At 35.6% G+C, this 14,655-nt stretch overlaps 1 protein-coding gene across 1 annotated transcript in view; it reads right to left on the bottom strand.

The window, feature by feature from the left end:
- anpepa (alanyl (membrane) aminopeptidase a) overlaps window positions 1–14,655 on the bottom strand; it is a 19,184-nt gene that overhangs the window by 3,494 nt on the left and 1,035 nt on the right. Inside the window, exons 3-22 of the mRNA XM_016468836.1 lie at window positions 13,037–13,769; window positions 11,266–11,408; window positions 9,791–9,930; window positions 9,561–9,687; window positions 9,319–9,473; window positions 9,126–9,239; window positions 7,787–7,930; window positions 7,436–7,501; window positions 7,262–7,327; window positions 6,053–6,228; window positions 5,886–5,962; window positions 5,228–5,361; window positions 5,085–5,140; window positions 3,862–4,009; window positions 3,690–3,781; window positions 3,497–3,607; window positions 1,719–1,886; window positions 986–1,126; window positions 812–893; window positions 518–699 (exon numbers count right to left, since the gene is read on the bottom strand). Of these exons, the coding sequence (XP_016324322.1) occupies window positions 547–699; window positions 812–893; window positions 986–1,126; window positions 1,719–1,886; window positions 3,497–3,607; window positions 3,690–3,781; window positions 3,862–4,009; window positions 5,085–5,140; window positions 5,228–5,361; window positions 5,886–5,962; window positions 6,053–6,228; window positions 7,262–7,327; window positions 7,436–7,501; window positions 7,787–7,930; window positions 9,126–9,239; window positions 9,319–9,473; window positions 9,561–9,687; window positions 9,791–9,930; window positions 11,266–11,408; window positions 13,037–13,626 (2,883 nt within the window). The 5' untranslated portion in view covers window positions 13,627–13,769 and the 3' untranslated portion in view covers window positions 518–546. The remainder of the gene's footprint in view (window positions 1–517; window positions 700–811; window positions 894–985; window positions 1,127–1,718; window positions 1,887–3,496; window positions 3,608–3,689; window positions 3,782–3,861; window positions 4,010–5,084; window positions 5,141–5,227; window positions 5,362–5,885; window positions 5,963–6,052; window positions 6,229–7,261; window positions 7,328–7,435; window positions 7,502–7,786; window positions 7,931–9,125; window positions 9,240–9,318; window positions 9,474–9,560; window positions 9,688–9,790; window positions 9,931–11,265; window positions 11,409–13,036; window positions 13,770–14,655) is intronic.

The raw sequence follows: 14,655 nt of genomic DNA, 5'->3' as shown, positions 1-14,655 counted from the left end.
CAGGGCAGCGGGAAGTTCGGGGAGGAGTTATATGAAACGTAGTTTGCGGACCAGTGTTGCCAAATCCGCGATTGCCACCGGTTGTTTTTTATGTCAGCAGGTTGAAGCGACCTCAATAACGTGATATTTAGGCCCTGGAATGTGAATTGTACCAGGAGCACCCCGCCAAAAAAATGTGTATTTTACCCCCAACGCGATTTTTACTGGGGGACCCCCTCGAAAGCAATTGGGCTATTTTCAGGCTAGTTTTGAGTAGTAATTGGGCGGGTTTTGTAGCGAAAACCTGGCAACCCTGCACCAGACAGAGCTGTCGGCGATTCTTCCTATTGTAAAGTCATGCAGTGTGTAACCTGTCGTCGTTCCATCGTGCAGTGTGAACACTGCAACAACTGAATGCTACCCCAGATAGTCGTTCAGTGTGAAACCAACAGTGATGCGACGTCTTTGAAAATCGTGCAGTGTGAACTCGGCATTAAGTGCATCCAGCTGAAATGACTGAAGTAATACTTGAACTTACTCTGATCTCACGGCACACAGATGTGAGTTTTACGCTGATTCTGAGAGGAACCACTGAAGAACCGGTTCCTTGTTCTCCGCCAGCCACTTAATCTTGGCTGTTGTCTTCTCGATGGCCTGCTGCAGCGCTTGAGTTCCCGAGCCGAATCCGGTCTCAGCATTATCCTTTTGGAAGCGTTTCAACTGAACAAAGACAGCGAGGATTTCACACTTAAGTCAGGTTATGTCTTATAAGCCTCTCACAGTGCATGCAATAGATTTTTGATGTGTGGTTGTAAGGTCAAAGGTCATGTACCTGACTGAGTTCAAATGGTGTGCAGAATCTATAGGTGACGTCACTAATCAGTCTGGAGAAAGTGAATGATCCAGTGCCGTACCTGTTGAGTAATACCAAAAGTGTGTACTTTTACATATTTTTCTCTTTCTCTCTCTTTGTGTGTGTGTGTGTTATGATATTTGGCATACTTACAATTTGAAGAAATAGTCCCAGTTTGCCCGGACAAAATCCCATGCCAAAGGTTGTCCAATAATATTACTGGCAATGTACCCAATGGTAGAAGTGGCGTCCTGTTTGCGTATCTTTTCTGGGTTCATAGTGTATTCCAGGTACCTTATTAAAACATGAAACAATTTACAAGTTAAACTCCACAGTTCCTAGAGTATTACAATGCATCTACACAACTGGTTCAAAAATACATTAGAAATGCAATTCAGACAGGTGGTGACTTGAACACACAATTTCTATAATAAACATGTTTAGAATTTCTGAATTCAAATTTATTTTGATATTTGTTTTATGGAGCTTTAAGTATAAAAATGTGATTCCCTCTTAAAAAGTACAATTAAAAGTCCCACAATTAAAAAAATTGGAAGAAAAAAGTGTTTTGCCATAACCTTGTCATAAAAAAGCATATTGCATAATAAGGATATGAATATTAAGCTATATTAATATTGGAGAAAAAAAATACGTTGTGTTAAGATATTTTGTTGTCTTAAACGATAAAACTGGAAATGATTTAGGATGCTTAAAAATATCAGAACATGATATACAAGGTAAGTTCTGTTCAGGTTTATTAGGTATAACCCCCAAAAATGTGTTCGTCATTCGAAAGTTTCTAAGAACTTGAGTGTTAATATAAGTGGTTTAAATTGAATTTATTTCAGACATCATGTCTTTGACCCTTATGCTTTCCCAGAGCTACCTGTTCAGTAACCAGGGCACTTTGGTGCATGCCAGAGCCGATCTCAGTTTGACAGCTTCAGCTGCGACTGTGGCCTTCTGGAACATCTGCCAGCCAAAGTTCCACTCTTCTGTACCACCTGCAGCGATGGCATCACAGTACACCGTCGACCTCAGGTTAGGGTGAATCCTGAACGGAATTTTTTTTATTTATTTATTTATTTCATCATAAATGCAGCACCAATAAATTAAATATTGTACTATTTAAAATAGCTGTTTTTTAAACACATTTTAAAATATGATTTATTCCTGAATATGCTCAAGAAACAATTCTAGTTATTATCAATGCTGAAAACAGTTGTGCTTCTGTTTTTTTCTTTTTGAAACTGTGATATAATTTTTCAGGATTTTTTCGATGAATGGAAAGTTCGAAAGAACAGCATTTAGATGTCTTTACTGTCACTTTTGACCAAATTAATGCATCGCTGCTTAATAAATTCTTTAAAAAGTCTTAATAAACTCAAACCTTTAAATTGTATTGTACATTCAATGTGCAATATGTATATTTTTTAATTTTTAATATTTTAATTCTACATCAGAGAGTTGTATCAAAATATTAGAGGTATGTTTCTGATCTTATGGTGCACAATATTGGTGCACTGTATTAAAATATGTTAAAATTTGTAAACTTTTATCAAAATGTAATAACTGGTGTAACTCTGAAATTACTTTCCTTTTCAGATGATGTTACAAATCACACTTTTCAGCCCATCCCTTCAAATCGCCTGCCTGCATTCTGGTATCTAACACTGATTTTTTACACTCACCAATTTACATGTTTTCTCATTGAATATCTTGTTTCACTCTGAAATGCAGCATCACATTACGGAAGTAAATTGAGTTGTGAGTAGTGTTTGACTTTAACATTTAAAGGTGGGGTATGAATTTTTTCAAAAACGCTTTAGAAAACTGAGTCGGGCCGAGTACCAAAACAAACTTGTAGCCAATCAGCAGTAAGAAGTGTGTCTACTCATGATGCGGAGGAGAGAGCATTCAGTGCACAGGACGGACATTAGCCGAGCCGAGCGACAGAAAAATAGAGATGGCAGATAAAAAACAAAAGAGGAAAACGTCTGCGGAACAAAAGTAGGCTTACGATAAGGCAAGAAGTAGGACCCGTGTAAATATCGGATCATCTTTCCAGCGGTGGAGAGAACTCAAGAAGCGGGAAGGCCTACGATCGGACGCCGAGGTTGCTTTGTTTCTTCTCGATAGGTGAGTAACATTGGTTTTGCTTTGTTTCACAGAACTAATATATGCTGGCTTTTGCTTGAATATGCTCGTGTGTCATAATCGTTGCCTGGGTTGCGTACGTATGTGTGGGGCGGAGCTATCAAAATAGGGGCGAGACCCTTTTGGGGTAGGGGCGTGTTTGTTTTGGTGATTTTAAATATCAACATTGGCTACCAGAAATCACTTACCCCACCTTTAAGTTTAACTAACTGTACACAAGATGAATCTCAGCACACTCTGAATTAAAAACTATTCTTAAAAAAATCAGGTAATAATTAAATTAATTTGTTCACTTTATAAAACTAAGTTTCATTTCCTCCACTGATATTGAGTGTCAAGCACTTGAAACTTCTCAAAAACATCATATATTGTACAAAACAACATTTCGAAGAACTGGCACTTTAAAGGAACTTGTGATATAAGTTACTAATCTCTAAATTGCTTAAGACATGGTATACAATCATCCACATAGGAAATTGCTGAATTTCCTTTGAGGTTTGCACTCACGTATTGTTATGAGGATTCTGCATCCATTTTTTGAACCAGCTCCTGGTTAGTTCTCTGCATCCCTCCACGCCGGTGCTGCAGGCTAGAGACAGCGCAATGATCTGTGTGAACCTGAGGACAAAAAAATAGCTTATTATTAAACAAAGCAAATTGAGTCTGGGAAGCATGTGACATATGAAAGATTTGTCCTTACTGATCAGTGTGGCCAGAGGCAACTGTTGTCCAGTTTGAGCTGATAATCCCAAAATATTCAAATAGTGGTTTGACTTGTTTCTTAAGATAAGCCTAAAATAAATACAAACAGCAGTCTCTGTAATCTATGTGATTTACTTCAGTTTTGATTATAAAAATGAGATTTAACCAACCTGCATGGCACCGTAAACTTCACTGCGATCAAACAACTGGAAAAAATAGTTCAGATTTCGAAGCGCCGCCTCCCATGGAATGTACTCCCGCTCATGCAAGAGATATTTAGTTGTTCTCAAAGCAAGCGTTATGTTTATAATGGATGCTCTGGGGAAAAAAAGACAGTTTCATATGGAATACAGTCATCCACATTTTTTACCAGTGAATTTCCTTGACTTTTCATGACCTGTTAAGTTGTTTTCAATGACTGGATAGATACAAACTTTTTTAAATCACTTTAATTCAGACGGATTTAATCATTAATCATTTAGACCAGGGCTGTCCAAACTCGGTCCTGGAGGGCCGGTGTCCTGAAGAGTTTAGCTCCAACCCCAATTAAACACAACTGAACCAGCTAATCAAGCTCTTACTAGGCATACTACAAACTTAAAGGCACATGTGTTGAGGCAAGTTGGAGCTAAATTCTGCAGGACACCGTTTGGGCAGCCCTGATTTAGACTGAATTGTGAATCAGTTTAACTGATTCATAGCAAAAAACTGACTTAATTCACTGACAAATCACACTAACATGGTTTGCAAGATGTATTCAACACAAAAACTATTTGTAGCCAATGGAATATTTTTGAGCATCACATAACTAGAATAACTATAAAAACTTGTATCAGTTTAGCTAATTTTTGTAATTTGATTCATTCTTATTACTTTCCCAGGCCAAAATGAAATACCTTTCCAAGACAGTGGGAACCCATTACCATTCAAAAATGTATGGGGTCGGTATAATGTTTTAATGATTTTTAAAGAAGTCTCTTCTGCTCACCAGGGCTGCATTTGATCAAAAATATAGTAAAATCAATAATATTGTGAAATATTATTACAGTTTAAAGTAGCTGTTTTCTATTTTAAAATGTAATTCATTCCTGTGTTAGCAAAGCTGAATTTTCAGCAGCCATTACTTATTTTTTCAACATTTCTTATCATTATCAATGTTGAAAACAGTTGTACTGCTTAATATTTTTGTGGAAAACGTAATACATTTTTTGTTTGTTTGTTTCAGGAAGAGAAAGAACAGCATTTATTTGCTTTTTTGTAACATTATAAATGTCTTTACTGTCACTTTTGATTGATCTAATGCACCCTAGCTAAATAAAAGTATTGATTTCTTTTAAAAAAACATCACAAACTTTTGAGTGGTGGTGTACATGCAATGTGCAATAACTCTCACCTTGCCAGATTAAATGCATCATCCAGAATCTGAGCTCTGTTTACCACAGGTATCACCTATATAAAGAAAAGACATTAAAATATTGTTTATACGTCTTTTTGGCCCTTTTGAGACTGTTCTTTCTCATAATTTTCATGGAGGACCTGGTGATCGGACTTCAGTTGGCTAAGAAGTCGCTCCCAGTTCCCAAGGTCGTAGTTCACTCTGAAGTATCCCGACACATGGAGGTTGGCCAGCACCCATTCATTTTTGCTGACTTTCATGGGTTTGTGTAGAGCTTAGAGCAGATAAAATAAGGTCATATTTTATACAGTATCTCCATGCAAGGAGAAAACATTTCATTTGACAATAAGTTACAGTACTGGCAGTGCAAAGACAAAATTAATGCATGCATCTTTATACTTGGGCCAATAGACAACCACCAAGCAACAATCCTGGCATTGTGACGACCAGTTTTACATGGTCAAACACTTTTCTGTTGGTCTTCAGTAAATGTAAAAGCAAATGCATGCACTCAAAGCTTTCTCTCGAGCCAGAATAGTTTTGTAAGCTTCACTCCCTTGTCTTCTAAAAACAAATCAAATTTCCAAAATCCAGGATTTCATGCATCTCTAGCCCCCTGTAGAATAACGATTTGACTCTTTGCCTGCTACAGATTGGCCAAATGCGGAGTGCAGAGACCCATAACTTTAAGAACCGAGTGACCTGCGATTTTATTGGCTGAGCAAGAGTGTGCAAGACCTGTTGCAAGATCTTGAGGTAGATGAAAAGTATAAAGTGACTTAACAAGGTTTAATGCACCTGATTTCTGCAGAAGCCACAGCTGGTCCTGCACCTGGTGTTTCTTCATCCATTTGATGGGTACAAACCATTCATAACTGAGGTTTAACACAGCAGTTAGACTTATAAGAAGGGTTTTCAGAGGATCTGTAAATGTTATATTACAATGATGGTGTTTGACAACATACTTGTATTCAGATTTCCTATCTACCACTGCGTCAGGCTCTAGAAGAAAGTGCTTTTGGCTGACGTTCCCTGTTCGAGTGTCAACAGTGATTACTGGGAAACCCATCTGTAGTATCCAGCGGTTCATGATCTCATGAACACTATACGGTAGTTTCACTCCTGGAGTTTGATCTACTGCCTGGTTGAGAAGTGAAAATGAACAGTTCCTTAAAGTTTTACAGTGTTTACTACACCGCATATTAGGGCTCGATTTTTGACTGATTTACGATTTCAATTTTTTCTTTCTTTTTTTTTGCATTTAACTAGTCAACTATGTAACTACAACATGACTCAAGTATCATTTTCTTTATTAACAATCAAGTTAAAGAAAGTTTTATTTCTTATGTTTTATTTTAATTTTTTTTATTTATTATATAACTCGCAATTGCAATAAAAAAACCTTTTCTCCGAAAAAGACTTTTTTCTCAGTATTGTGAGATATAAACTCATAATTGCGAGAAATAAAGTCCAATTCTGAAGGAAAAAAATACAATTTTCGTACAATTGCGAGTTTATATCTCACAGTTCTGACTTTAAGAGATATAAACTCGCAATTGCAAATTATAACGTCAGAATCGCGAGATATAAACTCAATTGTGAGAAAAACATCAGAATTGCGAGATATAAACTGACTTTTTCATGCAATTCTGACTTTTTCTCAGCATTGTGAGATATGAACTCACAATTGCAAATTATAGTCAGAATTGTGAGATATAAATGGACTTTTTTGCTATTCAGAATTTTTTCTCAGCATTGTGAGATATAAACTCACACTTGCAAATTATAAAGTCAGAATTGTGAGATGTAAACTTGAAATTGCGAGAAAAAACATCAGAATTGCGATGAATTGCGAACATTTTATCTTGCAATTCTCTTTTTTTTTTCTTAGATTTGCAAGATATAAACTCGCAATTGTGAGAAAAATTGTGAGATATAAACTTATTTCTTGCAATTCTGACTTTTTCTGAATTGTGAGATATAAACTCACAATTATGAGTTGTAAAGTCCAATTCTAAGGGAAAATACTATTTTCTTACAATTGCGAGTTTATATCTCGCAATTCTGATTTTATAACACACAATTATGACTTTATATCATGCAATTCTAACTTAAATAACTTGCAATTGCCCATCATTTACCACATATAAATCTCAAGCAGTTAAACAGCCCACCTTTTGAAGGTGGTCCCAGAGATCTGAATGCACTGAGCTTCCAAAAGCAAACTGCTTCAGATAGTTCTGCGGGAGAAGAACAACACAACTGTACTATCAGGTCATGAAATACGGCACGAAAGTTGCATGAACTCTGGAACTTGTTCAAAAACAGGAGAGTACAGTAAGGCTTACACCAAGTCCTTTGGCAAACACCGGCTCTGTCAGGAATTCAGAGAGCATTTTAAGCACTGCAGCTCCCTGTAATGACAAACATATGAAATGCATTTATCTCTGACTGGACTGAAACTACCCTGACTGCTTTATGACTTTATTTGCAACCTCTTTAGAGTGGTGGCCTTTCGCAATTCCACAATATCAGTGTTCAAGCTGAAACCCAAACTAAAGATCCAAAACATGGTTGTTACAATGTTCTAAGTATTTAGAATGAATGCTAGTCCATTGCTATCCAGTTGCTAGATTGTTCTTATTGTTTCTTTAGGCACTGTTAAGTTGTTGTCATGATAATGCAGTAGATTTTTATACCTTGCTGTAGGATATGGTGTTGAACATTTCGCTGATTTCTGAGGGTGTGTTGACCTCTTCCTTCTTTTGGGAGAGGGGGTGAGAGGAAGTCAAGCTATCCACAGCAAACGCTCTTTGCAGGTCGTACAGAATGGTCTGGTCTTTCTGGCGAGGGACAGAGTTGATTGTCAATTACATGTTACAAGGTGTGTCTCTTCAATACATTTAGCTGAACAACAACATGCAACAACACATCATCCTCTCTCTCAAAGGTGAAGTGTGTAACTTCTGCACCACTAGTGGCTATAAACGGAACTGCAAAAATAATTAATGTTTCCAGGTTTACCAAGTTTGTTTGTTTGTTTGTTTTCAGGGCATATGGTAAACCTGAAACATTTATGAAAAAGTACCTATTTATTTATTTATTTAGAAGGCAAACAAGTTCTTAGTAAACTTGAAAAATATATGAAATAATATATTTATTTATTCATTTATTTATTTAGAAGGTAAACAAGTTCTTAGTAAACTTGAAAATATATTAAATAAGATATGTATGTATTTATTTATTTCTTTACAAGGCAAACAAGTTTTTGGCAAACTTGAAATTTTCATTATTTATTCATCTATTCATTCATTCATTCATTCATTCATTCATTTTTTCATTTAATTAAATAAATATGTTATTTACCAAAAGCGTGTTTGCCTTATAAATAAATAAATGAATAAATATTTTATTTCATATATTTTTCAAGTTTACTAAGTACTTGTGTGTCAGAAATAAATAAATAAATATAAATAAATAAATAAATCAGGTTCACCAAGAACTCATTTGACCTTATTCGTTCATTCATTCATTTATAAATTCCCCAGGTTTCCCAAACCCGTTGCCGAATGAATTAATTAATTAATGAATGAATGTTTCAGGTTCACCAAGAACGTGTTAAAGTAAATAGGCGCTTTTTGTATGTTGCTTGCAAACAAAACTTGATTTTGTCAGAATACATGGCTATTTCTAAATGACCATCAAGGGAGAAAGATACTGTTTGGTCTGGGTGGTGTAGTTACAGCATCCACCAGCAGGACTATCTGCTTCCAACCAGCCAAGCCTTTGCTTAAACAAGCAGACCGATGTTTTGAAAGCATCTAGTGAAAAGATTACCTTTAGTTGTTTCTGTTCAATAAATTGGAATAGAGAAAGTACATACACACTTCAACTTTAAATACAGGCACGTTTTTCTACACAGTGTAAGTGCCTTGATGATTGAGGCATAGTGTGAGAGGTTAATTATCTAGTGGTCATCTTAAAATTATTTAAAAGACAGGGACTGTTTCACAAAAATCCTCTGAATGATGTTCTTACCATGTTCCAGTTGGGCTCAGCATAATCAGCGCCCAGATACTCCACGTATGAAGCGAACCCCTCGTTCAGCCAGAGGTCATTCCACCATTTCAGCGTCACGAGGTTTCCAAACCACTGGAAGACACATAAATCACATGGCAAACTGTGCGAAGCAAAAAGTACTCCGAGTCCCCTTTACAGGGCCTAGACGTACCATGTGAGCCAGCTCGTGAGAAACAACAGTCGCAATCCTCTGCTTGTTGCCATTGGCAGACGTCCGTGGATCGTATAGAAGAGCCGTCTCTCTGTAAGTGACAAGACCCCAGTTTTCCATGGCTCCTGAGTTAAAGTCAGGCAATGCAATCTGGTCTAAGAAAACAGGAGGATAACTGCTTATTCTACTGCGCTTTGAAGGGAAACGGTTTTATTTTTTATCATGAATGAAGCTGGTCGTACCTGACTTAGAAAGCGGATAGCTAGTGTTGTAATATTTCTCAAAGAACTCCAGTATTGGCTGAGTGATTTTGAGCGCATAGTCGCCTTGCCCGTCTTCAATGGCCTTTTTTCTTGCCCATATTCTTACCTTTGACAAGCCAAACAAGTAGTTTTCATATACTGTAACTTCACATCTATACCATATTCCTCTTCATAAAGCTTAGATTTATAAATTGGTGCAGAGGCCCTACCAAAACTCCCTTCTTGTCTTTAGCACTGATGTACTTAAAATCACTGACAACAAACGCGACGAGATACGTTGACATCTTCTTTGTGGGTCCAAATATCGTTCTGGTAACTGCCGTTTCATCGATGATGACATTTTCTGTTTCTAAGATGAAAAAATAAGGAATTACAATTAGAGCTATTTATGAAAATGCAAGTAATTAAATTAGTTTGAATAGAATTATTTACATTTATGAATTTGCCATTTACATTTAAATTCAGCATTATTGGAAGTCAATATATTGAGTAAGTGGCTAATTCCATATATCACTGGCCTACAGTCCACAGCATTTCGTTTTGCAATTGAAAAGCATTTTTAAGAGGGATATGTTAGAAAATCTCGACAGGGTTCAACTAATAGGATACAGAAACGCTGTTTTGATTTGAAATTGGCCCTGCAAGCAAAACATGATTTGAGGCAAAAGTTTGCCTGCTTTGCTCATGTTCAGATAGTCAAGATTAGATTTGAAGCTGATAGCAGTTGAGGGAATGACTGCGTGGAAAACAAACACAGCTGAAATTAATGGCAACATCAGGAGGACAGATGCTGTCGAATGTCACAAAAACTCGCAGACTATGACTCAAAAACCACACAATACATGCAAACGAATATCACTTTCATGTTGTTCTAAACCCACAACTCTCTCTTCCATGGTTACAGATGGTGAATTTTTGAATATCCTGCTCTATTTTTTATTTTTTTAATCATCTGAAGCTGTACTTTTTTGTTGTTGTAATAGACTGAAATTGAAGTCCTTATTCATTGAAAACCATCCTCACTGCAGCAGCTCTCAGATCAAATATGGTGTCTATTCACCAATTTTTGTGGTATATGATACAAAGCTATATGTGGCTTCAGAAGGCTTGGCGTATAGAGCACAATTCTTAGACTTTTTTTAATGATATTTTATGGTGTTTTATTTCGTGATCTTTACACACCCAGTTCCCTTTAACTTCCATGATAAAAAGAAAAGAAAACAGGCCGTTTCTAGATAAGTGCGGGCTCTTTGCATTTTTAAATACACTAAAAGACAGTTAATTAGACAGTTATGGGGCCCTCTTGTGGTCTAAGAGGGAGAAAATAAACTAAAACATGAAAAAAAGCTGAAAACATTTTATGAAAAATGTAATGTATGTTTATAATTATTTATTGTTCATTTGTTGTAATTTTGGTTAATTTTATTCTTAATTGATTGTTTTTAGTTAATGTATTCCAATTTTAAGTTAATAATGTTTTTTATATATATATTTAAATGAAGTAAATGATGTTTTGGAGGGTGAAACTTTTGCAAATTTTATAGTAAAATTGACAGGTGACAACAATTGAATCCTACAATCTCAAATGGGCCTGAAAACCCTTTTTGCTGCAGCTTGTTTAGGGCAGCACATACAGATTTGGTCTTTCATTGAGCACAAATACAAAGTAATTCGTTTGTCTTACTAATTTCTTGGCTGTTTGACAGTGCTGTTGTTTCCAGGTCATGGATGAGAGTGATATGAAACACAGCTTTCATGCCAGGTTCATCGAAACATGGGAAAGCTTTTCTAGCGTAAGTGGCCTGCATCTGAGTGATGGCAATAATTCTGCAAAACACAAGAGCAATTCATGTCATATTTCTAAATTTAAATGATCTACAATGTTTTTCTAAGATTGAAAGGAACAACATCAAATAAATAATTTTTAGTAACATAAGTCACATGTCTTGATTTAATTGCATTATAAAAATATCAAACCAAGTGGCAATTATTTTGTTAAGAAATATAGCACAAGTGCACTTATTAAGCAACACATTTCAGAAACAAATGTGTGTTAGATTTTGAAATGATAAAACACATATATTACCATTCAGAAGTTTAGTGTGGAGTTAAAATAGTAATATTGTGAAATATTATTACAATTTAAAATAACTGTTTTATATTTAATATATATTTTAAAATGTAATTTTTTCCTGTGATGGATAGCTGAATTTTCAGTGTCACATGATCCTGTTAATTTGATGCTTAAGAAACATATACAGTGGGTACGGAAAGTATTCAGACCCCCTTAAATTTTTCACTCTTTGTTATATTGCAGCCATTTGCTAAAATCATTTAAGTTATTTTTTTTTCCTCATTAATGTACACACAGCACCCCATATTGACAGAAAAACACAGAATCGTTGAATATATATATAATTATCAGTGTTGAAAACAGTTGTCCTTCTCAATATTTTTGTGGAAATCTTAATCCTTTTTTTTTTCAGTATTATTTGATGAGCAGAAATTTCAAAAGGGCAGCATGTGTTTGAAATAACATTAATAGCATTCATATTGTAACATTATACATGTGTTCCCTATGAAAAATAAATATACTAAAATGTATTTGAAATACATTTATGTTAAGTATACTACAAATACATTTAAATATTTATGTGCTTAATAAAAATACGCTACAATTGTACTTTTGTAGGATACTAAACTGATATGCTTAAAGTCTGATAGATTGAAACAACTAATTTTGTACTTGATGCACATTAATTGTGCAGAAGTAGAGATGAAGTCCAACTAAAGATATACTGAACAATATTTGATTGTGCTAAAGTGAAACTTTATTTTATTATTGTTTCAGTATGCTTCAGTTACACTTTAAATATCTTGCATTAAAAGACTGATCTTATTCAAAGATCATGCAGTATTACGAAATGTGAATTGTGCACAAGTAGTACTCCAAATAAGTCTATTTTAATAGATTTGAACTATACTTCGTATGAAATAAATGTATTTTAAATACACTACCTTTTTTTTACTAGGGTTTCCTGACACTTTTGGTTGATTTGATGCATCCTTGCAAATATTTATTTCAAAAAATAGTACTGACCCCAAACATTTGAACAGTAGTGTATATGCTGTTCAAAATTAATGCGCATATGAAGTTTCGTGACATTTTCTGGTTGCTGAACATGAATGGAAGTACACTTGTGGTTTGTCTACTAGGGAACTGACTTCATACATCCACTGATCTTTAAAAGCAGTTGCTTAGAAGCAATTGCAGAAATGGCTCAGAAAAGCGAAGTTAGTTCAGAGGAAATCTCTAGCAGATGTTTCATCTGTTTGCTGATGCCACGTGGTTTGACATTTTGTGTCTAATGGAATGACATTCTGACATTTTTAGCTGCTTTAGTATCTATGTACTTTTTGGGGAAATTGAATTGCTTCCTAAAACAACTTCTCACTTTTTTTCCCCATCTTCCATGTATTCACTCCTGTAGAAACCCTCCAGATCATCAGCGAGCTCTCCTGTGAACTCGGTGTAGAGCCAGTAGGACTTGCCAGGCTTCAGTTTTCCCTCCAGTTGAATCACCAGGTACTGTTTTTCCGTCTGAAACCAGGTTGTCTTTATGGCCGGAGCCGTTACGCCACTCTGACCCATGAGTTTTGCATGGTGCCCCTTAAACAGAGTCAAGTTCAGCTTGTTGGAGTGAATTAATATCAGGTCTGTCTTCTTCACACAAGTAAACATCACTCCAGAGATCCCAGTGAAAATATACATCCCATTGACGTTCTTCACCAAACGGGGCCAAAGAGTCACATTGTAGTACTCTGGAGACAGAGTATCAGGCAGTCTGTATTTGTCCCAGGGTTCGTTGGAAGTCTTCGGGGTGGGAGTTACTGGCGATGTAGTTGCGTTAGTGAATTTTGCTGCGTTTTTGGACTTTTCGCGATTATAAACCACTGATAATGCAATGATGGTCACCAAGGCTATTGCGGCCAGCACCATGGCTGCAGTGGCCAGATGTTTGCTGATGTAATAGCCTTTCCCCATTGTTCACAGTGGTTTGAGTTGGGAAATTGGTGGTGTCCTTTATGTGCGTTTTACTTCTTTGCGGTGTTGTTGAGATGATGCTAGCATGACATTGCCTTCAACAAAAACAAATAGATGCTTTCCATCTTCGGTGATATAAATACCTAGAGGAAACGAGGAATAGTTCATCCAAATCATGAAAATGTCAATATTTACTCACCTTCATGACATTTCAAATTGAATGACTTGCTTTCTACTGTGGAACAAAAAAAGAGATATTTTGCAGAATCTCCACGCTGCTCTTTTCCAAACAATGAAAGTGAGATAGGCTGCCTACAGTGTTATTTCACTATTTTTAATATGCTTTTGTTGTATTTATTACTATTTTGAGTTAGATTCCATTTTTATATGTTTAGTTTAAATATTAGAACTTTTTATAAAAAAAAGTTCTATTTTTATTAGTTTTTGTTTTCTTGTTTCTTATTTGATTTTAGTCATTTGAGTTTTTTACCATGTTATGTGAGTTCAATCAACAATCACATGCATATATTTTAACACTTAAAAGCTGTGTTAGAGCAGAAATATGAGCAAAAGTGAACAGGCCTGTAAGCTTGAACAGATTTTAAGTGCACTCATAATGGATCATCTCATTGGTGCAGGATAGAATGGGATGGGATGCCTTCCCTGTCCGGCTGATTCATTTTCAATTAAACCAATGGATACCGTGAGCTGTCTTTTCTTAAGAAGAAGAATTTTTGTGCTTGTAAGTGGGAAATGTATGTGAAAGTTCAACTTGCAGATGTTTTTGCATTGGAAAACAACTGCAGTGGTCTCATAAGGGGGCAATGAAAATATAATCATTACATCAATAAGCTTTGCCATAAAAATCCCATAATTTATTTGATTTGCTTTTAGTAATTTTAGTACTTCAACGTAAACGTATTTCATGTACAGGTGCATCTCAATAAATTATAATGTCGTGGAAAAGTTCATTTCAGTAATTCAACTCAAATTGTGAAACTCGTGTATTAAATAAATTCAATGCACACA

Source organism: Sinocyclocheilus anshuiensis, unplaced genomic scaffold, assembly GCF_001515605.1.
Source record: "Sinocyclocheilus anshuiensis isolate Anshui unplaced genomic scaffold, SAMN03320099.WGS_v1.1 scaffold1093, whole genome shotgun sequence".
Taxonomy (NCBI): domain Eukaryota; kingdom Metazoa; phylum Chordata; class Actinopteri; order Cypriniformes; family Cyprinidae; genus Sinocyclocheilus; species Sinocyclocheilus anshuiensis.
The sequence above is the reverse complement of the archived record's forward strand: the minus strand, read 5'-3'. Positions and strand labels throughout refer to the sequence as shown.